Source organism: Aethina tumida, chromosome 1 (genome assembly GCF_024364675.1).
Source record: "Aethina tumida isolate Nest 87 chromosome 1, icAetTumi1.1, whole genome shotgun sequence".
Lineage (NCBI taxonomy): Eukaryota > Metazoa > Arthropoda > Insecta > Coleoptera > Nitidulidae > Aethina > Aethina tumida.
In genome coordinates, this window is record NC_065435.1 from 69,216,442 (window position 1) to 69,243,664 (window position 27,223).

Genomic DNA, 27,223 nt, shown 5'->3' on the forward strand with positions numbered 1-27,223 from the left:
CTATATGTATATGTACTTACATATTTAAGTATTTTGAAATAATATATTTAATACAAAATGTAAAAAAGTGCTGGAAATATTAGTCAATTTTAATATCAGTTCAATTGTTGTTAAATTTATTTTTAAGTTATTCAAATGAATAGATAACATTCAATTTGCAAAACATAGATTTTAACAAAATAATAACAACTTAAGATAAATTATATATATTTTTAATTTATCTGTTTTAGATTTTCTTACAATGAAATAAATTCTATATAATATATTAGTGATTCAAAATTACATTATTTTAAGGTATATATTTTTAATAATATTATTTTCCAATATTTATTGTGGCCTATTTAAATTGTTTGTTTTTAATTATAAATTTAGGTAAATAGTCCCCGAAACTCATTAAGGTTTATGCCTTTCGTAGTAAAATATTTGAACTTCTTATCAGCTGGCTCATCATTAATACACTCCAAAACTATTTTCAGATAATTTTATCTGTTTATCAGCTGGTTGTTGAAGTGGATTGTTCACAGTACAGTGTTTTACCTTCAAGTGAGTGCAATTATGTGAGATTTTCTCGTAAACTGTTTTTATTATTTGAGAGAATACGTGTGCATATGCGAGTTTTTTAGTGATTTTAATAGGTTTGTAGTCTGTATAAGGGTATATTGAAATCAATTGTTTTTCTGTTTCGATTTATATTTCGACGAAAGTTAAAATTTTATTTTCATATTATTATTAATTTAACAAAACTGAAGTTTGTAAAGTTATTGATTAACTATATAAAAATAATAATAATAAAGATAACACATTAATTTGTTATATATATATATATATATATATATATTTGCAAATATTTGGAGATACAACGATGAGCTATCGGTATTAATTAAATACAGGTCTTACTGTTGATAAAAAATATTTTTTGATTGGCACATCATGCTATAAACAATAAATTTTTATGGCATGATGTGCCGAGAATCGTAATACAGAATTATGATGAGTAATATAAAATTATTATATTAATGATATGATAAATGTGTTCTAGAAATCATATTCGAAATATAAAGATTATAAGTACTATATTAGTATAATAAATAAATACTTAACAAACTGAAATATTAGTAAATTTTATTCCATAAAAATATTTTAGATTATAATCTAATTGATTGATTAAAATTAACTAGAAAAATACATTATAATCTTAATAAGATTTTAGAAATTTTAAAACGTACTTGTATATTATAATCCAAGATAGCACAAGTATGTCCCAAGGACATTCCTGGAATATTACTAAATAGTTCATAATCCTGATGTCGTATGGAGTCCCAAATGCCTATAAGAGTCTGAATAAATTTAAGCAATTTTTAAATATTCAAAAACTCATATAATTACCAAAAACTTATTAACCAACTGTAAAATAAAAATTCTTTTGCTGATATCTTCATGTTAATCTGAATCAGACTTCTTTATTTGAAAACATAAAATACATAAAATTTCTCTATTTATATTTTACAAATACTTATCAATTAAAAGTTTAGTTATGTTTTTATTAAATAAAGTGCGATTACATTTTTGTCCTAGCGAATGTAAATCTTCACGTACACAAACTTATATGTTTGAAGTATAACAACGTCTTTGGGATGTCCTATTTGGGTCTGACAGTTTAGCATTTAAGTAGTTGGGACGGGACATCCTAGGGAGTTGCAGAATTTGACAATTAATTTGATAATTAATTTGTTCAAAGTAATTTCAGGAAATGGATGGCTTAACAATTCCCAAATCAGTAGTGAACAAATTACGGTGTCAGTCATGCGAAGAATTCATATCCTGCGGACCAGTGTCAATGTTACCAAACAATCGACCCTTGTGTGGAAGATGCAAACCTAAAGCACAAGCGTTCCGTAACTTCAGTTATGAAACGTTGGCGTCGATATTTCTCTTCCCGTGCAAAAACTGGGTGAATCATTGTCCCAAAAACTTAATGTGGAACGAAAGCCTCCAACACGAAAAGCAGTGCACGTACTCCGGTTGTCTTTCGTTTTTCTGCAAACATCCAGGAGCATGTTGTGCCGAAAAAAATCGGATTCCTAACCACTTAAGTAAGTTGTTAGAGACATCATAAAATTATCTAATTAATATTGAGTTTCAGCTATGAACAGGTTGTTTCCATTGCCCGATATTATAGCGGATTTGACTCCGATGCAATGCAGTTATTGTTTCGGATATTTGTCCAGCGGACCCATTTATTTGCAAGACACTGGACACAACGTATGTCATAGATGTCCATTAGAATTGCCTAATCCTTCATATGTGCGAAATTATGAATACGAGGGACTGGCTTCGATTATGTTATTTCCTTGTCTCTTTAAAAATAAGGGTTGTCCCCAAAGGTAAGTAAGTCTATCTAATGTAAGAGATATTTGGAGTTCTATTATTACAATTAACGAATCGGAATACTCACTTATGTCAATGAAACAATATATAATTATTTATATATCTTTTTTAGAGTCCAATTTGGAGATAGAAATCACGAGTTAAATTGTTCGTACGGAAAAATATATCAAAAACAGACAAACAAAGTGACAAAAAAATTACAGGACGGTGGATATGCCACACCGAAATCCAAGGGAGTTATACAGACTCATTCAGGACATATGTTTGGTAGTACCTAGTAAACATGCCCATTTTCTCTCTGCTATAATAAAAATATATTACAGGAACAATTAACGACAAACACCTTCCATTAGGAGCCCCACCAAAAGACGGCATCAACAACAGACAACTAATGAAATCGTTGCACAAGAAGCAGGAACAACGAAAAGGAATTCCATGCATGGATTCAGATTCTAGCAGTGAGGAATCAATACAAACAACCACGAACACTGTCCGCGACGAAATTTATTTCAACGCCAGACGATTGGATGAACAATACTCAAGGAGTACCGAAGACGTAGGCTACGACAACCGCGGTTACCAACCAGACTCGAGACATCAACATCAAATTTTAAACGCTCAGCATCTACATAACGACGTGACGCGCAATTATTACGATCATGAGAGTCGCAATCCTGTCGCCAGGAATTATTCGGATAGGCACAATGTCAGGAACTATTCGGATAGAGGTAGACCAGCCCCTGCGCAGTTGGTTCACAGGGACATGTCGTTCAGGAACAATAACGATCTACCGAATCCAAGTGGAGCGGGTGTTGTCAGACGAACTAGTTCCAGAAATGATGCTTTTCTTAACGAGTTAAGAAGGAAGCAACAGGGCAAATTAGATCCAAAGCATGACAGAAGGTATCAAGCGATGGCTGGAATTTACTCATAATATCTCAACATATATTTATGTAAAAATATATACTCTAACTTGTAAATATTGTAAAACGCAGATCTTCTATATCACTGTTCATAAAATTCATAAACGTACCATAAATAATAGTTAAGGAGTAGAACAGTCAATATAATACCCCAATTATTATATTATTAAGTTGTTGTTCACTATACTTGTTGATTAATATCAAGAAAATAGATATTTTGATAATGTAATCTGATAATAATAAGTTTTATCTCTATTTACTGTTCCGTATTACCTTAAACGAGCCCCAAATTATTATTCTTAATGATGATTTGTTGTGATATTTTATTATATCATGTCTTCTTATAATATCATATTAATTCATATTTATTAATAAACTATTATAATGATTCATTTTGAATTATATATATGTTATATTTAAATAAAACGCACAATTTTATAAACACATTTATTCAACATTTTATACGAATATATAGTACATCTTTCATGAAATATGGTAACGATAATTGTTAAATTCAACTACTACAATAATTAAAATATTTATAAATCATACCAATACTGTACACATAGATTCTTACACATTATCGTAACAGCTCTCTGTCATATTTTATTGTGTAACATTATTTAGAAACAAAAAGAAAAATTAAAATATACAGATATTACTATTATTGTGATTGCTGTTAGTGATACAAAGACTCGAAGCAAGGAAATTGTGCCTCCACCGATTCCGTGAACAAATTTAATTTTAAAAGTTTCAAAACGGCCACATTAATAAGTCCTCCTTTGATTCTTTGCACCTAATATTTAAACATCAATAAATCATAAACTGTCAGTAGAAATATACATATGAATGTATGTACATTTCTATGATAGAGGGCTCAAATCTTAGTTTACAATTCAGAAATGTTTCGTCTTACAATAACATTAATAACATGCTATCTACTGGTTTTCATAAAACACCTATTATATATTTAATACGAGTTACAATGTATTACGATTAATATTTCCCCTTTAAGGTCTATCACTACTTTATTCTAATGTTAATAAATATTTAGTGCATTTCAAAGCATTTTTACCAGCAATCACTTGTAGTAAATCAGTTTTTGGATTATTTTATAGTTAATTGCAAATAACATATTAAATACATCAAAAAAAAGTTCAAAATATAAAAATCTATTTGTAGTAGTACGGTATAAGTCTATAGACAAGTTCAGCGCAGGTCTGGTAAAACACAAATCACTATTGACAAATAGTCGACCTGCCTGATTTTTGAGAATTTTGTTTCCAACTACGTTAATTGAGTGGTATTGTCTATATTATAATTTTTATTATCTATCACAAATAAGTTTTCAATCATTCTGAAATACTTACAGAAAACAATGGATATACACTATATATGCATCTAATATAACACAGGTTGTAATAGTAACATTTATTAATAAAATCGTTGGTACATTATCATTTACGAATATTATGAAAGGTGCATAAACCAATGTGTGATTTATTCGTAACTGATTTATACAACGACTTGTTTCACATTTATAGCAAATTTTATCATCAACATATACGTAGTCAACATTTATTTAAAATTACATTTAAAATTTTATATTTTCTTAAATACACTTCACTATCCTCCTAATATGCGTCACTATTTTTATCACACATTTTAAAAGCATATCTATTCTTTCCTATATAAAATCAGTCAGATTGTTTACGTAATACATGTACGAAATTAAATATGAATATACTTTTTTATATTGACATTTACAATTTTGAATAAGACCAGCTTCAGATCAAATGATCTGCATTAACGACTAACGTCAGACGTTTCTTGAACACTTCTGACTAAATCTTATAATATAATGTAATTTCTATGGAAATTCCTAGAAATACTTTTTATACTTTAATACAAACCATTCAATTTGAGATTGGTTTAAAATTCAGAGTTTTGTACTTTGAGAACACATAAACAAATACTTTTTGGTACACTGATGAAGCGCAAATGGAATAAAAGGGATAAACTAGAACTCCATATAAGGTTAAATTACATAAAGGGCAATTATGAAACAGAGAATTAGCGTATATCATGTCATGTCAACTTAAGATCTCCCGAGGGTTACGCATTTGTGTATATGTAAACAATGGCGTCGACTACATTTTTAAAAACATTTACTATCTGCACAGATTGAAGATTAGAAGTCGTAACAACTGACAGTTTCCTGTTTTGAAGTTGCGGCAAATTCATATAATGCAAAGTTTCAACAATTAAACAATAAGTTTAAAGGTTGTTTCTAAGTAGAATCTCATCTCGAGTTTCCAGTTTAATTCTGGTTAAGTTTCTGATAATAACACAGGATTTCAGACAGTTCATGTCTGGTGATGTTTACTCTAAAGTTTGTAGCCTATCAACATTATATTTGCCTTAATTAAATGGTATATCAACATTAACATAAATTAATTTTCCAAATTTTGAGTGTGTCTGCAAATTTTTGTAGAAAATGTGGTTAGTCGTTTTAGGGTTATTGTTAGTTGTTGTGTTCTTGATAATTATGAAAGAGGACAAATTTCTAATTTTACCCGAAGTGAACAAGACAACTTTCCCAATTTAAAGACCAACAGAAATACAATTAACATTTAGATCCAATTGTCCTGTTTCCTTCACCAACATCCACTTAAAACGTCTAAACGCTAACAGGTTTGTTATTGTCCTTAACGTTGAAACAATACCCAAAACCAAACCACGTTTCATAATTGCCCTCTATTGGCTAAAGTTCCTCGGGCTGTTTGCCCAATATGCAGCCGGTTTTCGTCAACGGGCTATGTACCACGTTCGGGGCGTTCAAGGTGGTGAAGTAGCCACCGGTTTTTGGTTTCACGTGTCTGTTGTTCATCTCCATGTGCACGATTTTCATGAACTCAATTTGAGCAGCGAGTTTTTGAATTTCTTCCTGTAATTTCATTTGATTTTTTTTATCAATTGAAGAAAAAATAGTTAGTTATAAAAGGCTCTGATGGTTTTGTAATCATAAAAAAAATTCAGGTTTGGTTACGAAAACACAAGGGGATAAAAAGGTAAATGTAAATTTTCATTTTATAGTGTATTACACAATAAAATGGCTATAAAATAAAAAATTCAATATGAAACGTCCATAAACGAAATATCATACGCCAGTTTTATTTTCTTACTATTACTTTACGAGTTTTGAAAAAATATTTTCAATTTAAAATACAAAATATGAATGATTTTCTATGGAATTACTATCTATATATTGATTTAAAAAGAAACTCACTTTTAATTCTTCATTTTCTTGATACAAATCTGGAGCTTCTTCTGGAACTAGACCTATTCCATTTAAGGAGAATGATGCAGTGACACCTCTGGATCTTGCTCTGTTATCCCATTGGTCACCTTGACCTCTCAACACTCTAATTACCTTTTAAAAATATAAAAAATAAATTTGAAAACATTCAGTATCTTCAGATTTATTTTACCTTTGGACCAAAAACTAATGTCATAGTTGTGCTGGTTGACAACTGGGTTCTAATAAATCCTAATAGGTACTTTATATCAGGTCCTGCTCTTGGAAATATAAATAAACTAAAAAACACCAAGTTTAAGTATTATTCCAAAAAGAAGAATTAAAATGCTTACTGAAAAGCAATCATCAGAATATTCACAATTGCTATGTTGTAGATTGCATAACTAATCAATCTTGCTTCATTGTATAAAGATTCGGCATTTCTAACATTGTAGCAAACTCTAATGCCCCAAGCAAGAAACAAGACTTCGCCTAAAATTGACAATTAAACCAACAGCGAAATAGGTAATAAAATAAAAATACCAATAGCTAAACTATGATCCCACCAATTGTAGACACATTGCTTGAACCTCAGCTCTTCGTTGTCGACAATCTCTTCAGCGGTCGGAGTGTCGGATAGAGTCCAGGTTCCGAGATAAATTAGCATCACCAATAAAATTGGCACCATCCATTGCAACAGTTGTTTGTCCGTGAGCTTGACTTTGTGAGCGGATTTGACCCTGTATGTTAGCGAGACTCTGAAACACGTGATAATTTATTTGGCGTGGCGTGAAATTCTATTTCGATGCGAAAACTGGCAAAACGTTTCCGAATCGATGGATTTGAATGTAGACAAGTTGATTGAAAGCGGATAAAGAGATAATAGAGACAATTTGTCACAATACTCTCTGACACAGTTGCTTTTCAAATAATATACGTTGGAACAAAACCATTTTAATTTTTGGCTTCAATAATATTTTTTTGTTCTATGACCTGGGGGTATTGTCTCGTGAAAAGCAGTGACACGTTTTTCATCGTACAGTAATTGATGTTGTCTACACGAACGTTCACAAAAAAAGACAAGAAAAATGATTTTGCCACTACTATCACATTTCAAGACGTGTTGTTGTCTTTATAAAATATTGAAATTTCAATTTTGTTTGTACTACCCTAATTTGTTACACTAGTTTTAAGTAAACAAAATAAGTAGTTATTTACTTTGAAAACCGTAAACGAGAAATGTCAAATGTCTTAAATGCATCTCGGTATTGTATTGTGAGAATGCTACATCTTCCAGTTTCCTGACAATTAATCAATGAAGTTTTGCAGTTGTAAACCAAGCGGTCTAGACTGGGTCACAAATGACCTAAATTTCAATTACTCCCAAATGTAATCAACGCCTCCAACCACAATCAATTCTAAACTAATTAATTAATGAAACTCTCGATTCTAAGTAAACACTCCAAGTTTTTCTAGCCTTAATTTAATTTTATGCTCCGTTTGTTATTTGCTAACGAGGTTCTTCATTCATTTAAGTAATTGTCATACCTTAGTACAGTAAAAATTGCTCACCTCCATGTTTTCATTAACAAAGCGGTGTATGTTATACAGAATCCCAAATGTCTCGACCATTTAGTTGCTATACAGGAATACGTATCTAATACTGGAAAAATAGCGGCCATCTGAAAATTTACAATAGAAATAAATTTGAAAATTGAATAAATATAATTCTTAACCTCCAGATACATTGTGGCACAACCAAACAAAGTAATACTGAGAAAAATGGGGCTGGCCACTTTGAACACCTTCAACTTCCTGTGTTTAAACATGTAGACATTCAAAACGATGGTGAAAAATGCACACGACACGCTGAAAACTAACAAGGTGATTCTGAAATAGAAACATAGTGTTGCAGTTTAAATATCCAATTTGAAAGGACCAAACCTCACCTAAATGGCCAGTGATATGTAGCTAAACATGGTGAGTCGTCCGTACAGTTATGACAGCCTGGGGCACATGCAATACACTGGAAAATTGTGTCCCAAGAGTCACTAATGTTTTCTTGTCTTCCTTCCCAAGCAACTAGAAAATGTTTCTAATGAAGTTCTTGAAGGTTATTTTGTAGGATTAATAAAAAGGCATCGAAAAACTATAATTAAAATTTTAAATTGAAGATTTGCTAATTAAAAAAAAGCGTCATACAAATTAAATTTGTTTATAAATTTAAACTTTCTCCGAAAACGCATGCTTTACTGAAACAAGTTTGTATCCCAAACATAAAATATGTAAATGAATCCTAGAACTAACATCATAAAACAATTTGCGGGACACAAGAAAGAAAAAATCGAGGTTAATTGTCCCGACCTCCCTGCATATTCATAAAGTCCCGGATCCCGAAATATAGCTCATCTGGAGGGCATGGCGAATCTGATGGCTCGGCAAGTTTCATTGCGAATTTAAAATGCATGAGGTAAAGTTAATAACAAGCCGCATTTCTGGTTTTGAGTGTCCAATAAAAAAATTATGGTTTTCATGTGAATTGACTAATTAGCGTGTTAACACTGTCCGATTGGCGACATTCCGTCATCCTGAAGTGTACACTTGACATATTGTCGAGCTGGTGTGCTCGGAATTGCCATTTGTATCTCGTAAGTTACATTTGCATGCTAATGGCCAGACGGGGTACGCACCTTCGACCAGTGTTCCATTAAATCTCCCATTGTGATGGGGTGAGTAATAACCCGCCCTGCAAACGCACTCGTATCGTCCTCTGGCCCAGCCGAACGAATTCACAGCTGGTTGATAAACACACTGGAAAAAAACCAACGAATATGTTTGTTAGGGATGGCAACGACATATTTAGAATGTTGTACGTTTGTTGATTACTTAAAATTCATTGAAAACGTTTGTGTACCACACAATAATGCAAACAAAGGTGGAAGCATCAAACCATAATATTGGACTTGGTGGTATTGGAGCGAACATCACACGCAACCTCGACTCTACATCAAGTGGCGTTGGTAATTAGTATCAGCTTTGTAAATTGATATCTCCACAATCGTAATTAATTAGTAATGAATAAGGCGGAATATCGTGTACGTGATTGTTAGCCGTATGATTCGGCCGGTGTCACGTTTATTAATAACACTGTTAAACACTATCTCAAAATCTAATTAATTTCATATTCTTTGCGCTGAATATTTTTCTTTAACGAGGCAATTCTGAAGTCCTGTTGAATGGGAGGCAATCAACACATAGAGCACGTCAACTTTATAAATTGCTTTATGTCCTACGGGATTAATTTTATTTTAAAAATCGACTTACTTGCGAAGTGATGTTATGGCATTTGTGTGATCCATGAAACGTCACGATCTCAGTATCCAATATGTCTTTATCAACACGCCCTGATTCACACTGGTTCACCTGTAAGTGTGAAACGTCCACGTCCAAACTCAGGAAACCTTTCAATCTGAAATAAATAAAAAATATTTTTAATTATAAGAACAATCAGACTTTTCAAGATTAATTGGATCAATTGTTGTAAACACCGATTTTCGTTTGAATGGCAGTTATTCAAAAGTCAGTCAATGGAAGTATTTTACTTTTTGAATTTGTACCGAATTCAAAAGGTGGATTTAACTAATGAATATTTAAATTGGAAAGGATATTGCTGTCAACTGTAAATGTTCAGGTTGTTTGATTCAATTTGAATTTAAAAGCTGAATTTAACAAACATTAAAACTCGATGAAAAGATAAAACATTTATAATTTTTTCTCAGTTTTCTACTTGGGCAACAAATGTCATGTAAGATTGGTGTAATTGAAGTAACAATTCACATGCAGGCGTCAGCCATTCACTTTTTGAATCTGTTTTGAATTGAGAAGATGGATTTAACTGATGAATATTTAAATTGGACAGGATCTATCGCTGTCAACTATAGATGTTCAGATTATTTAAATTTTTAAATTCGATTTCAATTGAAAAAGATGCATGTTAACAAGTATTAAAGCTTGAAGAAAAAATAGAAATCATTTAAAAACGTTTTCATATCTGCTTTAGTCGCAAATATATAAATTACATTCATATTAATAAACACAAAAATGTGAATTTACATAAAATCAACAGATTTAAAAATGAAAAATTGCTGATTATAATACATAATCCCCTTTTAAATTTAATTCCAACATACGTATAAGTAAAAAACGTAATGCAAGTTCACCGGAGTCTTGGTGGTGCAAAATTAATATGGAGGTAGTTATTTTTCACGTCGAGGCATAATATGTACAACGTGGAAACATGAAATATGCCTCACCGGAAGGATTTATGATTGGCATAATTTATAGGCAAACTTTCACGGCCTGACAGTCAAGAAAATCTGGAGACAAATTCGAAATATTGCGCTTGTCTACTATCGTGCGAAAAAGTTAATAAAATAGACACGCCTTTCGATATTAATCCAATTAAATCAGTTATCACGAGACATTAAAACAATTTTTTCGTCAATTTGGTTGCGTTTATTTAAAATAACATTATCTTAACTAGTTAACCCTCATGACTTTGCCGTGTGGGTTGGTTAAAATTGTGCCCGTAACTGTATAATTTAGATGTTTAATATAGTTGGAAAATAAATTTGGGTCTAATTGAAGCAACCGTTCACCCTTCAGGTGGCACTAATTAAACGAAAGGAGGTAATTTCCTACAGAAATTTCTAATTTACACCGAATTAGGAAATGTGAGAACATAATCGCCATTTCGTTAACATATTTTGTGTATGCAATATTTACATAAAACCATAACTTAAGATTACTTAAAGTTTAAAACTTTATTTTAATTTAATGCACCAAACTACCCAAAATGTATGATACTGTATAAGATACTCTATAACTGTTTGAACAGTTGGGAAGTAGTATCCAAACTTTTTAAAGGATTCACATATCGTTCTTAATTTTATACATAATAAGGTATGTATGTATAATAAGATGTGTGTGTGTAATAAGGTATGTAAATAATCAATAATTTTCTTTATATAAAATAATACTTACCCTCTTCTTAATGGAGGTGTAATTGGAACGCTGTAAGAAATTAACCATCTCCTTGCTGTACATGAATAGTAAGGATAAGTCCACCAACCCCTGTACGAAACGTTTGGAGGACTTTCGATGAATTTGGGAGACCTCAAGCTCGGACTTGAATCAGCATCTTCATACCTGGAAATAAATTATAGTCTCAAACTTTATCACTATGACAAAGCCATACATATTTAATTTCACGTATAAGTACACGTATGTATAAGTATAGTATTGTCAAACAATTCCTTAAAAAGAGTAAATAAATTAACCAGTAATAATTATATAATATATAAGTAATTTAAGTTAGTTTGTAACCTGTCACGTTATAGACACCTTAGCGTCCCAACTTTTTTATACTGTTTCCAAAATTGATTACAATATTGAATGTAAATAAAACTGTTAAAAATGTTTTTCACTGTACAGTATAACTGACGATAACTGCTTTATTTTAGACAAAACTTTCTATAGGCATTTTTTATACAATATAAGACATTGACCTAACCCATTCTTAAAATTTTGATATATATTATTTCTTTTTATATTAAATAGACATTTTACTGAGTTTGAAGGACTGGGCCAATGAATCTAAAATTCAAGCACATTTTAACATTCGGATTTTTTATAAGCTGAAAAATGGTCAAAAGGGAGAAAAAAATGTTTCCAAAAATAAGGGTTTTTTAGATTTTATTGGATCTATTGAAAATTTCATAATATAAGAATTTCAGAAAAATTTTGGTCTCAATAAATAATGCTTATTTTCTTTAACTTTCTTTTTAACTCAATGTTACCTCATTGCTTTCACATAAAATTATTTAAAAATAATAAACAAATGGATATTATTTTTGAGCCCAAAATTTTTACTTTGAAGCTTTATTTAGCATATAAGAAGCCTGAAATTTCTATACTGTGAAAATTTCCCATTTGATAGATTAATACATTAAAAATTCTATGAGTAAACAGACAGCTTACGTAGAAACTTACAGAATTCATCGTTTAAAGGTGGTCTGGAAATATTCATAAGAACAAAAATATCATGTATATTCTGCATTCAAACCACTGTATTGTGCTATTGTATATAGTACGGATTAGGAAGTTTCAAATGATATACTATTTAAGGATGATAAGCAAGATGATTTGCAAATTGGATGTTATATTATTACCAGGGGTATTCGGTGTTGGGTCGCTGTCCGAGACCGAGGCCGACCTCCGTAACTTTCCTAGGGCCGCCCATCTCGAGGCCCTGCTTTTGCCACCAGGAGAAATTGATGAGGTTGCCGGTCGTGGCGTTTATGGCCAGGACGCGGGCGGACAACACCGATTTGTCCGTGACGAGCAGGTTCCTGCAGATGGCGTCTTGCAACCCTGCAAATAAAAAAAGCATCATATAAATTAAAAACTTGTTGATTTCAAATGGACCGGAGAAAATCTCCAATCACTTCTGGCGTTAATCCGGTTTGGATGAGTGTCTGTTACGAGAGGGCCCGTTTCTTTTTGTGCGAGCAAACTGAGAAATTCATGTAATGGGAATGTAGGTGAGGGATTTTCTATCCACTTACGGTTGTAATTTTCTCATAGTGGCTTTCGCAACATTATCTCTTTTTACATTTGGTCGGTGGGACTAAAACACAACCTAATTGGGATAACTTGCTTAATGAGATCCAATTACTCATTTGATAATCGAGTTTATTTGAACAACAAAAGCCATATTTGATAAGGATAATAATATTATCTTTATTTTTGTTTCCCTTATGGTATATTGTGCTTTTCCCTTAAAATTATAATTATAAATAGAAATTATATTCTTTATTCTCCTCCGTTTTTTGTTCTAGCAAAGTCAACATTAAAGCGTTAAGCATAATTAAAGCATAAAGTTAGTGGAAAATCAAACAATTTACTAGAGAACAACTCAAATTATAATTTAATTTATGTTATGCTGTTCAAAACTAATTTGCAAATTGATATAGTTCCTGTTGAATACCCCTACATTTGAATAAGCAAACATAGTCCTGAGGTTAATAATTTTCTAACAGCAGCATTATAATTATAGTTTTTTGAAATATTTTAATGATTAAATGTTTTGTTAATGATTTTAATATGAAAAAAATTGTAACTAATGCGGAATATAATTTAGATAATATTTGTAATTAATAAATAGTAATTTAAAATTTAAAATTGTATCAAAAATAAATTTCCTAATGAAATGACTAATTCGAACACAGTCAGTAAATTTAATTTTGTAGACAGTATATTTTAAATATATAATAATTTCAAATTATTGAATATAACATGAACCAATGAACTGGAAACCCACACAAATTCGGTTGAATTCAAAGCATATTTTACTCATTGCCTTTTTATGTGTGCTTTTGCACGAAAATAATATAATTTCTAGGATTATTTATATGTTTATGCATTACATATTTATTAATTTGAAATTCTATCAGACTAATTATATATAAATAAACTTTTGAAGTATTTGAAAAATATTTAGTTTATTAAAATTTTAGTCCATTAAAGGTTTATTTTGTGGGAAGTCGATTTTCATCATAAAATGTTTCCTAATATTAAGGATATCCTAATTAATATTCATGATTATATATTATGTAAATTTCAATATTTAGGAAGATGCTTAATATTCAAATCAAGAAAATAAATATTAAAATTATGATTTTTGCATTATTCAGTATTTATGTTCATTTTCTTTCGTTTAAGATTCCTTCTTAAATCCAAAGTATTTTGTGCAACAAATTACATTATGTCTTTGGATACGGAACGATTAATCAATATTGTAAAATGATGGGTTGAGTGTTAACATTAATGTACGTATGATCATTCAATATGAAAATAATAAAATGATTATCAAATTAGATTTACTGTGTGATACATCTCATAGTTATTAAAAATTATAATATTTAATTCAATATGCATCCTATAATAATTTAATATGGAAATTATTAATTTAACTCTTGTAAATCTCCATTCAATATGTAGTATTTACATGAATGGAATATTATAATATAAAATTATTGAATTTATGAATTAATTAAGTTAAAAAATGGTTTAATTCAATTGAAAGTAAAGAGATTATAGTTACTTCTATTAATGCAACTATTTAATTAACCATTGGAGTTTGAAGTAAAATTTTCAGCGAGGCCTAACATATATATATATAGATATATATATATATACATATATTGTATTTTTAATTTTGTTAATTAAGTATGTCAAAGAGTGTGGAAGTTGTTTGTAGAGTAAGGGAGAACCGACCAAGTACTAATAGGAAAAATATAGTGGTTGTGTTATCAGTTTTAATTTGGTTTAAAAATTTTTGATGACATTTTGTTTAATTTATACAAGATATTGTTTATTAAAATTTATTTTGATATTTCAAATTATACAAGACGTGCAGTGTAGCACTTATATAGAGAAAATGTGGACTATCTATTTGAAATATTAAGTGACTTAATAATTATGGTAACAAAGTAATTTTTGTCTTCACTATATTTTCTTTTGCATTAAAAATTACATAAAATAATTCAATAATAAAACTTCTTTACTTGATTATAAAGGAGGATTATTTTAAGCCCCTAGACATGCATCTAAATCTTCGCGTGGGATGAATATGGATATTTTACTGAAACATTTTCCTTATTTTGTGCTTTAACTGAAACTAAATCAAATAGAAACTTGATCTTTTTATATTTTTCATTATTTCCCTCTCTTTTTACATTTTCATGTAAGATTTGCAAGGTAGATTTATTTTCATTCTTTGTAACTCAGTTTTTAAGCTAAGCTAAGTGCTATGTTAGAAGTCCAACTTCTCAATATCTTTCTAAAATATTAAATAATGTTTGTTGAGGGACTTTCAGATCAGTTAGCTGAGGCGGAAAGTTAATAAAATGCAGAAATTAAATGAAAGTGAGTCACAATCTTGATTGTCATTTAAGATTATTGTTCATAACTTTGATTTTGATTTTCGAGAATTGGTGAAAATTATACAAAAATTCTATTATTTTACTTTCTTTTTAATTTAAGAATTAAAAATGATGAAAAAGTGAATACTATAATATTTTAAATTTTGATGAAATTTTGATATTTGATTTAATTTCAATTGTACATGATCTAGGAAAAGGAGCATACTTTTTCGAATAAAAATTGGGAATGGGAATTATTATAGTGTGAATTATGTCACCACCAGTTTATGTATAAAATAAAAACATGTAACCTTAAATCTTTAATGTTTCGCAATACCTAATCAATAAACGATTGCATAAAAGTGACTACTGAGAGAGTATTTTTACCATTGTGATGGGCGACCCCGAGGTCCTGGAGAAGGGTGGCCGCTAGGTCGGCCTTTTGCCTGGCCGAGTCGAAGCGCACGGTTTGAAGGGGTGCACTCAGCGACCTGAACTCCTCGGTGACGCAAAGCGAGCCCAGCGACTTCGCCGACACCTCGTGGATGACGGCCAGGCTGGCCTCGATGTCCTCCTTCAAAATAAACCAATTAATAATTCACGTTTTAAATGCAATAGATGTTCGGAATAAATAACAAGTCATCTTCGAAGGATTTCCCTTATACACGTTTAATTCCAGTTTGATTGGCTTACCGTCGCTGATTGGACAGCAGATTGAGTGCTTTTATTTTTACACACGTTTCCTTTTTCGGTGGAATTAGGATTAATAAATCAGTGAGCGTTCTAATTCCACACGAAAAGCAATGCTTCAAAGTCCTTCCATTCCGCCACGTGATAAATTTATATTAGAAGTAAAAATCAATCGCTTCTTTTTTTACTTAATACCAATTGTTATTAGATGTCAACGGATTAAGTAATCATGTGTCTTATTTATACTGCTGAATTAAATTTTTTATTGTCAGCATTGATTTATTTTTGGCGCCCGCCGATATAATCATTATTATTGTACCTATTGAATTATGTGGGGCTCATTTACTATAACAAGATTGTTATCTGCATTATTTGTACAGCTCTCTTTGTACAACAGTAATGAACCAGCATTACTAACTAAAATTTGACAGACGGAGGGTAAATTGAATTAACAAAAAACACTGTTAGTAAACTAACCAAAATTTAATTAAATAAAGCCGTATGAATATTTCGAGACTAAAAATTCCAGACACTCATTCTCAGTGCAAACCCTTCAAGATGAGAGATTATCTCATTTCGACCGAATTTTTATGAGTTATGTTTTTTTTATTGGCCGCGCCAAATTTATTTGAAGCATTAGCCCGTAAGGCGATCTATAGCCGAATGTTTTTTGAGGGGTGGGAATATCAGAAGATTATGTGGATGAAAATTGGGGCGTGAAATTAAATCGGACACAATAATCTTCGTTGGGTTCTTTGGATATCACATCTTTTTTATCGAGACTTATGGTGGTAATACTTCTTTTATTAATATTTGCGAATTAGGTTTTCAATAAAAATGAAGCTTTGATTATAAATGCATCAGAATTTATCAGTGAATATCTGTTGTATAAAATACACTATTTCAATAAATTAACGCACCAGCTTTGATTCTGTAAATAAAATTTCCTATTTAAATTGTTTGTATTAACTCTCAAACACCCTCGTATGTGACTTTCAAAAAGTGTGTAAACGTTTTTACAAGTATAGTTTTTTTGTTATTTAAAGCACCGATGCTGACAAATTGGTACAACAGTTTAAACTATTGCCGTAGTGCGCCGTTCCGTTACAACTCATTTATCATCCCCATTTTCTTTTTAATTTTCGCTAATTGTCAATATGCAATTTCAGTCTAAAAGCTTAACTAACGATGAGTGTGCCCAAGCGGTTATTTTAGTGAAAGAAGGTTGATGTTGCCCCATAATAGCCGAAAGGTTTGGTGTATCCTATACATGCGTATGTTACAACGGTACATGAAGACTGGTGATCATTTTAGGAGACCAGTGTAAGGTAGAAATCGTGCTCAAGATCGTTTTTTGAGATTTTTAACTTTGAAATAACGGTTTGTGCCTACAAGAAGTTTACAGTCTTGAAAACGTAGAAGGAGTTCGAATAAGTATTTAAACTATTCGACAACGACTTAGGGAAGATAATTTGCAACCGTGTTCTTGCTCGAAGCTCAACCATAACCGTGGATTATTGCGGAGCCGGGCTAAATTTTATTACAAAGCACGTCAATTGGATAGAAGCAGATTGGCAACGAGTTCTGTTTACAGATGAATCTAAATTTTGCCACCGAAAATATGAGGAGGCATTTGTTTAACACGTACCGACTTGGTGATAGAAATTTTAATTCTGAGCTTTACATTTTGGACATTCTAGAAGAATATGTCGTATGCCCCTTTTATAGGTTCAAATTTTTGGGAGACGTTTAAGCGACCATCCTAATCGTCCGAATAACGAAATTTGAGAGAATTTTGACCAAAATGAAATTCGAACTCAGATTTTGAGTATGAACAGAAGACTTAATACTATGAAGACGCTGTCATTCATAGTATTAAGTTCAATTTTTTATTTTTGTAAACATCAAATTTTGTTAATTTTATTTTTTACAAAAAACCTATTTTTAAATAAATATACAGAGAGTTGATACGTTTATTTTTCCCGTTTTCAGAATATATTAATAATAATCAATTATTATTCGCGTGATGCGTAAATTTTTTGTATTTTTAAATCTGTTTCAGTTAACAAAATAGATTTGTGCCAGTGTTTTATAATCTTAAACATTAAGCCAATTTGACGAAAGCGACTTTAATAACCCATAACATCTTTTTCCGAGTTTCTTTTGATAAAAGCGGCCAAAGCAGCGATAAACACCACCCTTCGCCCCCTTTACTCAACAGAAAGGAAAACATTCGTGCGACAGAACATTAATGCCTTTAACAGCATCTCCGGTAATTTTTCTTTTGGTTTTTTTCCTGCCACCCGCCGCCATATTTAAGACCCTCCGGCGAACAAATAATATCCTTTCCAGCACGGTTAAATAGAAGTGCGGCAAACGTGATCGCTGGCCCCCCATTTTATTTTATTATCGGTTCCCTTTCGGTGCCGATTTCCACCGCATCAGATTCGTCGCGACACGAAATAAAAGAAAACGATGGAATCCGTTATTATTTTACTAAATTACCAAACAAGCTTTGAACTTCAACGGCGGTAGATGAGCATCGTTTTTTTGGGGGGAGAGCAACTTATTTAATTAGCGCATCCAATTTATTATTAAATTGGTTATTGAATTTTTGTCGGGGGTGCAAACGTTTCTTTGACACGTAATACTTATCGAGGTCTTTTGAGATGTCAACAGAAAAAGAAAAAAATATTAAATTAAAGGAACGTTATCTGCGTAAAATTCCTTTTGATGGTTGATTTATGTATGCGCTCGGTTCACGTGCACAGTAAAATTAGCTGTTCGTTGGGGGCTTTGGTATATAGGATGTTAAATAATTGAGATTCACTACCGAACGAGATACCGCGAATCTAATTAAGTCGACTGTGGTGGTTTTGTCAACCACATTTTAAGCCTCAGATTCAATTCATATTAAGTGTTTGCTAATAATTTTAATGGACTACTCCACATTATTAAAAATTATTGGAAGTGTTTTTATTTACCTTTCTCACGTGCCCTTTTCCTGGTGACAGAACGCAGCTGATCAAGATTGCCAAAACAAACAATCGAATCTTCCAAAAAGAACCTTCCCCCATTACGCATCCTCATTGGTACTGTAACAAAAAAAAATATTAAAAATATTAATATTTATAATCTCGTCTTTTACTTTGTATATAATAAAATTTTCGTCATTCGTTTCAAGCAACAAGTCTTTCTTTTACTTTTATTAAAATTAGTACTAAATTTGATAAAATGAAAAAAGAATTGACTTATGTACACTATCGCTCAAATGGAGGGCAACAAATTAAAAAAAAAAAAAAATCATTTTATTAAAGGAACGATTCTTTTTAATTCAAATTAATTTTATAATTGTTATGTGTCTAAACATTTCGTACCCCCGTTTATATACGGATATCTTTATTTACATAATTTTTATATAACTTTTTATTTCTTGAAGGGTTCATAAGTAAAACAACCAAACCGTATATTGAATACAGTTCATTTTATAATTTATCTCAATTTTACCAGAAGGAACACAGAAGAAATTGGTAGAAAATGCACGACTAACAGAGCCATAGGCAGGAAAATAAAAATGCTTGCTGTTTGCGACCCATTTATCAGCGCATCCCGCATAAATCCAGAAATAAACGAAGTCAATGTATCGGTGAGTACCATAAAATGAAGACTAAAAGAAGCTGGTCTCTATGGTAAAAAGAAATACTTTTCTATACAAAATAGAGCAGTAAGACTACTTCTTGCAAGAGAACATGTGAACCGGATAGATGGGGAATGGAAAACAATTTTGTTTTCCGATGAAATTCGGTTCCAATTACTCAAACCTGACGGCATTTCATGGGTGAGGAGATCAGTTAATGAAAGGTATAATCACATTTGCCGAAGACAACATGAGTTTAAGGTGGACCTTCCAGCACAACAAGGATCCGTCTAAGTTAGTATGTTAAAAGAATGGTTCGTTTCTCAAGAAGTACGTGTAATATCTTGGCCAGAACAAAGCTCAGATCTCAATCCAATTGAAAACCTTTGGGATGCAATTCATCGGAAAATCCATGCAAAAAGACTATCAATTTGAATTTGAGGTGGTTAATCAGTGGAAAGAAATATCGAACGATTATATTGAAAAGCTACTGAGATCAATAAAAAGTGTTTAGAAGTTATTAAGAATAATGGATATGCTATTAGATACTAAATAAAGAAAGTCTAAATGTACTGTACAGTGGGCTGCAGAATGGCATTACCTAAGGTCTAGTTTCGTTTGCGGTCTGAATATGAGAGTTCGGGTGTGAGAGAGAAGGATACAGCAATAATATACTTGTACAAGTGAAACAACAAATTCGTTGTCTTGTAAGGTGAAGTAACCCATATATATATATATATATATATATATATATATATATATATATATATATATAGTCTCAAAAAAATTAGGTAGACATGTTTTAATTAATATATAATTGTATATAATATTTAATCCCAATTATTATTACAATTTTTAAATTCTAAGAAAAGTAGATGTCTGTATTCATATTCTTATATTTTACATATCGATTCTAATAGATTTCATTGGAATATTTAAAGTTTTCTCCGTTCCAACCTGTTTTCATTTAATTTCATAAGATTGATTTGAACATTACGACGACACCATAATGTGAAGTGTACAAAATTTTCATTAATTTTGTTTAAATATAGTATCAAAAATAACGATTACTAACTAGTACTAGTAGAAAATATTTCGTTCGACAAATCCAATTTTAAGCATATTTTCCAAATTTCGGTGGCCCCTCATTTAAATTTTATAACTTACCGCAATTAGTATTCATCCTTTTTCTACTATATCTGTCCCTTGTATACCTCTTTTTCATGTACTGGGCGGAGCTTATCGATAGCGGGTTTCATAGGATTTTGTTTCCAAAGTGGTAATGCCATTCGCCGACTGTACGTAAAGTTGTCTTATTTCATAGTTGCTCTATTTTTGAAACTTTAATTTTTTTTTAAAATATTAATAAATATCTAACTAAACCAATAAGCAATTATATTGCCGTACTGTTGATATTAAACACACAGCATAACTAACAATAATATGGATATTTAAACGTACATACATACATATTTTCATGCTTAACAATTAAAACAAAAATATATGGGGTATTTCGTTTTCAAATAGGCCAAGAACACTATGTGGTAAATTCTACATAGGAGAGACTAAACGGCCACTACTAACTCCTAATAGAAAAATGCAAAACTTAAAGATTAGGCGACAGTCAGAAATCTGGAATCATCAGACGTGTAGGAGAAGCACGAAACGGAATAGGGTAAAGGTACTAAGAAAAGAAGAACTTTGATACACAAGAAAATTTCTATAAGGAAGTTTGTTAGAACAAAATATTTTAGTTAATCGAAACATTGTAATAGTAAAATCTTATAAAGACAACGGATGTCGAAAGTAAATCTCTTCAATTCTCAATTTCAAACAAACATTGGCAATAAACTACGCAAGAATTAAATTAAATTAAATTTGTAGACTTTTGTAGAGCTTAAAAGTGACACCTAAGCTAATACCTCAATTTAACCTACAATAATCTATAGTAATTTATTTGTTAGATTTTTTGTTTGAATATGCAGTAAAGTAAACTATCGGTTGCATTATATGACAGTGGCAATAAATTATACAACTATTTATTTCGTGATATATTCCAATACAAACTATTAATCAACAGACACAACAACCAGTAAACTTAATATAAATACATCACAATTGAGGCTTTCCCATGATAATTGTAACTAATGTCTAAAATAAATCACGCATCACTTGTATATTAGCACATTCGATTACAACGTAATTTAAACGGACTATCGTAATTTAACGAGAAAAACGAATCAAACGGTGGAATTGACGAGAAAGGCAGAACATTTAATACAAACATATTTGATATTGCTCTGAAAACAAATTGAATTGAACGCTAAGCTTAATAAACCTTCTCTTTTGTTTGATTAAATTGGAACAAAAAAAATCAAGCGTTTCAATTATTAAATTTTATACGCGTTTTTATTTCGTGGAGCGGTGATTAGGTGAATAGGATTAAAAAATAATTTATTTCGCAACCAAACAAGTTATAAATATTATAAGAATTTCGTTACTGTTTTTCGCACGATTTATAGCCAGGTTTGGAAATTTAATCCGATTTAATTGAAGTATTGATTTGAAAGTAGTTCAAGTGATTTATCGACAAAGTAAAAGTTGATAATACAAGTCTTTTGTAAAAGCTGAAAAACTGAACAAAATAAAGGATCATGTAACTCTTAACTTTGTAAAAAGTCAACGCAATTTTATATCACATATGTATCTCACTGTCTCAATTATTTTTCAGATCAAATTTTTCTTTACTATAATCTCTAATAGTAAACCGCGGGATATTGTAGTATTGTATAAAACAAGTTTTTGGTATCAAGATACTTCCAAAATATACTCTTGGAAATTCTAGGGAAGTTTTCACGAAGTTATTGTTTATTGTCAATGATTTATTTGGAGCAGCTCTTAGAAATATTAAAGCAGCCTGTTAGAAGTTATAATATTTCCTAAAACTTTTCTTTTGGAAAGTTGCCGGCTTAAAGTTAGTAACTTTGAACTAAGCTTTTGTCCTACTTTAAAAATAACATTATTTTAGAATTAAATCTGAATATGTAATAATTGCCGCCTGAGTTATTTAAATTAAACGAATATTGTTCTCACTTTTGTCATAAAAAGGCGAGTCATTTAATTGACAAGCTAGTACACTAAATCTTGAAAGACTTCCACGATAATGTCTCATTATACGGACGTGAAACAAAAAGGTCTAAGTGGATTATACAAATTTAAAACCCTATCAGATTATTTTTAATTTCTCCGACTTTTCGCAAGTTATTATAAGACTTTGGGATTTAATTTCCTACGGAGCTTCCGGCAAATTGCGTTTTATCGCGTTAGAATTTTAAATTCGCAGGTTTTATACAGTCTGATTAATGTTCAAATGTTAAAAAAAATGGGAATGATGTGTGACGAAAGCTCACTTTGTCATTAGACTCTTGATGTCTCTTGATTGTACTTGAAATTGGAAGTTGCATTTAAGGGTTTTCAAATCAATATCGCGAGCGTGATGTACAGCAACTTGGCAGAAATGTCTGGCACTAATTGAAGTGTCCAATTAACTTTTTTATTGCACAATTAGAGAGAAAACTAGTTAAACTAACAGTTGAAATGATGCTGTTATTATTAAATGATTTGAACATTTTATCCAATCAATTCCACCTCTTTTGAATTTATGAATGAATACAAAAGAGTTTTGTGGTTAATTTTTCAGTTACAACTATACTCAGTTATATAGAAAAGATGTAGATAGATCTAGTGGTCCAATATTAATAAAATTTGCACACTCAACTATATGGAGATTTTGAAGAATATTTGTCGAAGAGTTTTTGTACTGCACTTTTTACTACAGTTTAGTATTCGTTTCACTTTTCCTGTGTTATTGACCCTTCCATTATCTCTAATGTTATGCGAAGACGTGAAGGTGAATTATTGACGTAATAGGGGCAGGATTTTTGTTTGTGAAAATTGTCAATCAAATGAACCGGACTCGAAGCACTCTATGAAACTGTTGGAGCGAGGGGTCTGAAAAATGTCGTGGATGACGTGAATGAGAATCTGGAAGACGTCTATGTCGCTTTAGAACTCTAATTCTACGAGATTGTTTTGTTACAACTCGTACAATTGTCAATCAGTGGTTTACAGAAGATAGAAAACTTCATGTTAAATGTTTACTGTGGAATCCAGTCTTTTGTACTTTTTCTTTAATCGTCGTAAGCGTTATATCGAGGAAACTGTGCTGCCTTATCTTAGGACCCCTCAAAATTCACTCTTCCAACAGGGTAATGTCCGTCCTCATATTGGAATTCCAACATGTAGTTTTATTGCTATGCCCAGCAAGTTCTCTCAACTTAGTACTTATTGAACAGGTATGGGACATCATAGGCACGAGACTTCGAAATTCAGACCTTCTTCCACAGATTTTGCAGGACTTTCGGCATCAAGTAAAGACTTGGAATGAAGTAATTTAGGACGAATTCTACGACTAATGAGTCGTAATGACATCAACGCCAAAACAAATATCTGGATCATCGTGAAAATCCCACTCATTATTAATTTAAAAAAATATCCCCATCAATATATTCGATATCGGTCATTTTTTCAATACTCTCTAATACTTCAAAATGTACACAAATAATCAACAGAACCAGACCACTGTATCTAGGTGTTCAATTTTCTATGTCACTGACTATATTTAAAAAAAAAGAAAGAATGAGTTTGTGAATTATTCATATTTGTTTTCAGACATAGAGTGCAGAGATAGTATCTTACTATAACATATTAAAGTGTCAGTGAAATTCAAAGTAGTCCGCTTCATAAGTAGTTGATTTGGCATGAATTGTTCCAAATAATACATTCACACATTTATTTTTATTTTATTATTTCTATACTCAAACAAATTATATATATACAAATTGATCTAAGTGTAATTTGAATATTTTGAATAATCAGTGGATGATAAAATCAGATTGGATCTGTTACAATGCGCAATGTCAAATCACTAATTAGCTTTGTTAACTTAAAACGATCTTCGGTTAATAAACTCGAAAATGTGCTTTAAGAAAATACGCTTTGTAATTAACGTATTCTGTCTAATAGAAGTTTAATGGTCTCGAAAATATGTAATTACTTTTAATTAATTTGGCTTCACAAAGCTTTTAGCAGACATTAATTGAATAAGGTTATTAACCCCTATCTTGTGTTTTGATCTAACGAAGGAAAAATCAACTAAGGGGTTGTCAAAGAAACAAAGACAGCTCTTTATTAATAAGTGCATATGTATTAGTTAATTTAACATAAAACATAACTGTAACACATGAAACTAATAAGCACTTGTATGCAAAAGTGAAATTAACTGGAAAACTTACGGTGTTCGAAACGCGACTGTTAATGTTTCATATTTCAGAATATGTTTGGTGTTCCTCGAAGATGCACAGCAAAAGAGGTAATTTGGCGTGCTTAACAACTCACAACACTGGCACACTTGAAATGAGAAACGATGAAATTTTAAAGTGAGCTCGCAGAGATGGAGAAGTGTCGAGAGTCGGATCATTTTATTTAGTAGCTTTCTGGAGTGGATATTTTTAGTTGGTTGATGTTCTGGGAGTTTTTCACGTTCAATTTTCTCGGGGGTTAGTTTCTGGAACTGTCTCTCTACAAAATTGCTTAATTTTATATTGTGTAGTAAATGGACTTAATTTAAAATAAAACATAATGGAGTGAGTAACGAAGTTCACGTTTTCAAATAAAAGTTACAAATTAAATTAAGATAGATAAACACTTGAGAAGTTGCGAATACTTCAAATTCAATTTTGTGTAAGTTTTGAATGCAATTAAACATTTAAGCGCGCGATTCTCAATTAATTTTGGTCTTATTTTAAAAGGCGTGGGTTAATTTTAAATTATATCTGATCCTCCATAAAGAGCAAACAACAATAGAAACCTTCCATTGTGTATTCGATTATTGTTGTGCGTATTTATTCAGCATTGAGTTTCACACGTGTTGCTTTGTTTGTATTTATGAGCAAATAAATATTTACAATACGATGAAAACTCCACGACGGTAAATAAAGTTTTGCCACGTTGACAATTCGAATTTGGTCGAGAGCCGGTTCGTCGCTAAAATCAAATTATACGCTCCGTGCGCCTATTCATCTCAATTTTGCGGATTCAGTTCAAACACTAGAAATAAAATACGGCGTCCGAATGACGCGAATGCAAATTATTTATACACACCGGCGCGAGACGACCAATTTTACGTTCCATTTTCGAATTAATCGTGGTCCGAAGCCGTCGTAATTTCGTCTTTTACGTAATAAACGTGGGGGATGATAATTCACCGAAATAAATACAAAAACATTAGGTGTATATAAACGTGTGTTATTTGTAGCGTCCGCACATTAATCGCGGGAAAAAAAAACACTGTTTCGGACGCTTTTATAAGGTCGTTATCGGTGAGAGGACTCGCTTATGTGTGTAATTCAGAACGCGGCAGGACTATTTATAGAACGATTGTAGAGATAAAAAGCTTACAACGTTCCTTCATGAAAAAAAAAATGGATTTATTAAGGGGGAAATATGTCACTATACTAACTGGTGTATTTCCGAGGTGAAATAATCCCGCAAATATACCCGGAGAGAATTTCAGGAGAAAAGGATTCAACTTCAACTTTGTTGGATAATATATCTCTTTTTATTTTATGCTTTAAACGATCTGTTTTTACGTCTAGATTTATAAATATTTACGTGTATGTGTCTGTTTTAATTCGTGAATAATAATATAATGATACCAATATAGTATATAATGTGTTAGATAAGAGCAATATTAATGTATGCTTGTGTAATCAATAATAATGCATTATCATGATTGTTAAAATATCTCTCCAACAATATATAAATTGATATAAAAGAGAAATTATTTACATATGTTTACAGGATTTGATTGTTTTTGATTGTTATCTAGACAAAATAGGAGTATTAATTAGTCTATTATTATACTAATTAGCAAAATTCCTAATATTATCGTCAACCGGTTAATAATACTTTTGTCAGATATCATATTTGGAAACTTTGACATAGACACCCAGGAAATGTACTATTTTCCATATGTTTCATCTACGACAATATTAAGAAATATATAAAAAGTATATAAATAAAAATAACAAAATAAATTATTATACATTTTTAAAATCAGCCAATTTCAGTTTCCGTAATTATTTCAGAAACGGTCAGTTCTTTCTATCTGGATTCAAAATGTCAAAATTCAAAAATCAACCAATTTTAACACTCTGTAAATGTAACTAAAAATTATATTATA

General features: G+C 31.0%; 2 protein-coding genes across 6 annotated transcripts in view; one reads left to right on the forward strand and one right to left on the reverse strand.

Moving 5' to 3' along the window:
• The first annotated feature begins 432 nt into the window (after positions 1 to 432).
• LOC109600226 (uncharacterized) lies at positions 433 to 3,710 on the forward strand. Of its 3 annotated transcripts, none has more exons than XM_049961357.1 (5): positions 433 to 543; positions 1,739 to 2,093; positions 2,144 to 2,384; positions 2,501 to 2,655; positions 2,712 to 3,710. In XM_049961357.1, exons 2-5 carry the CDS (start codon positions 1,751 to 1,753, stop codon positions 3,320 to 3,322), a joined length of 1,350 nt encoding a protein of 449 aa, XP_049817314.1. In that variant the 5' UTR covers positions 433 to 543; positions 1,739 to 1,750; the 3' UTR covers positions 3,323 to 3,710. The 3 variants fall into 3 exon arrangements, with proteins under 3 accessions (XP_049817314.1, XP_019871911.2, XP_049817315.1); XM_020016352.2 differs by having other exon boundaries at positions 530 to 635; positions 1,748 to 2,093; XM_049961358.1 differs by lacking the exon at positions 433 to 543 and adding an exon at positions 586 to 635.
• A 34-nt stretch (positions 3,711 to 3,744) lies between these two features.
• The window catches only part of LOC109600597 (probable G-protein coupled receptor CG31760), an 85,124-nt gene continuing 61,645 nt past the window's right edge, over positions 3,745 to 27,223 (reverse strand). For all 3 annotated transcript variants that reach the window (XM_049961355.1, XM_020016770.2, XM_049961354.1), the window contains exons 4-17: positions 19,268 to 19,378; positions 15,981 to 16,167; positions 12,840 to 13,041; positions 11,653 to 11,817; positions 9,934 to 10,078; positions 9,300 to 9,420; positions 8,559 to 8,691; positions 8,346 to 8,499; positions 8,182 to 8,291; positions 7,153 to 7,367; positions 6,963 to 7,101; positions 6,803 to 6,908; positions 6,601 to 6,744; positions 3,745 to 6,258 (exon numbers count right to left, since the gene is read on the reverse strand). In XM_049961355.1, the coding sequence (XP_049817312.1) occupies positions 6,076 to 6,258; positions 6,601 to 6,744; positions 6,803 to 6,908; positions 6,963 to 7,101; positions 7,153 to 7,367; positions 8,182 to 8,291; positions 8,346 to 8,499; positions 8,559 to 8,691; positions 9,300 to 9,420; positions 9,934 to 10,078; positions 11,653 to 11,817; positions 12,840 to 13,041; positions 15,981 to 16,167; positions 19,268 to 19,360 (2,097 nt within the window). In that variant the 5' untranslated portion in view covers positions 19,361 to 19,378 and the 3' untranslated portion in view covers positions 3,745 to 6,075. The remainder of the gene's footprint in view (positions 6,259 to 6,600; positions 6,745 to 6,802; positions 6,909 to 6,962; positions 7,102 to 7,152; positions 7,368 to 8,181; positions 8,292 to 8,345; positions 8,500 to 8,558; positions 8,692 to 9,299; positions 9,421 to 9,933; positions 10,079 to 11,652; positions 11,818 to 12,839; positions 13,042 to 15,980; positions 16,168 to 19,267; positions 19,379 to 27,223) is intronic.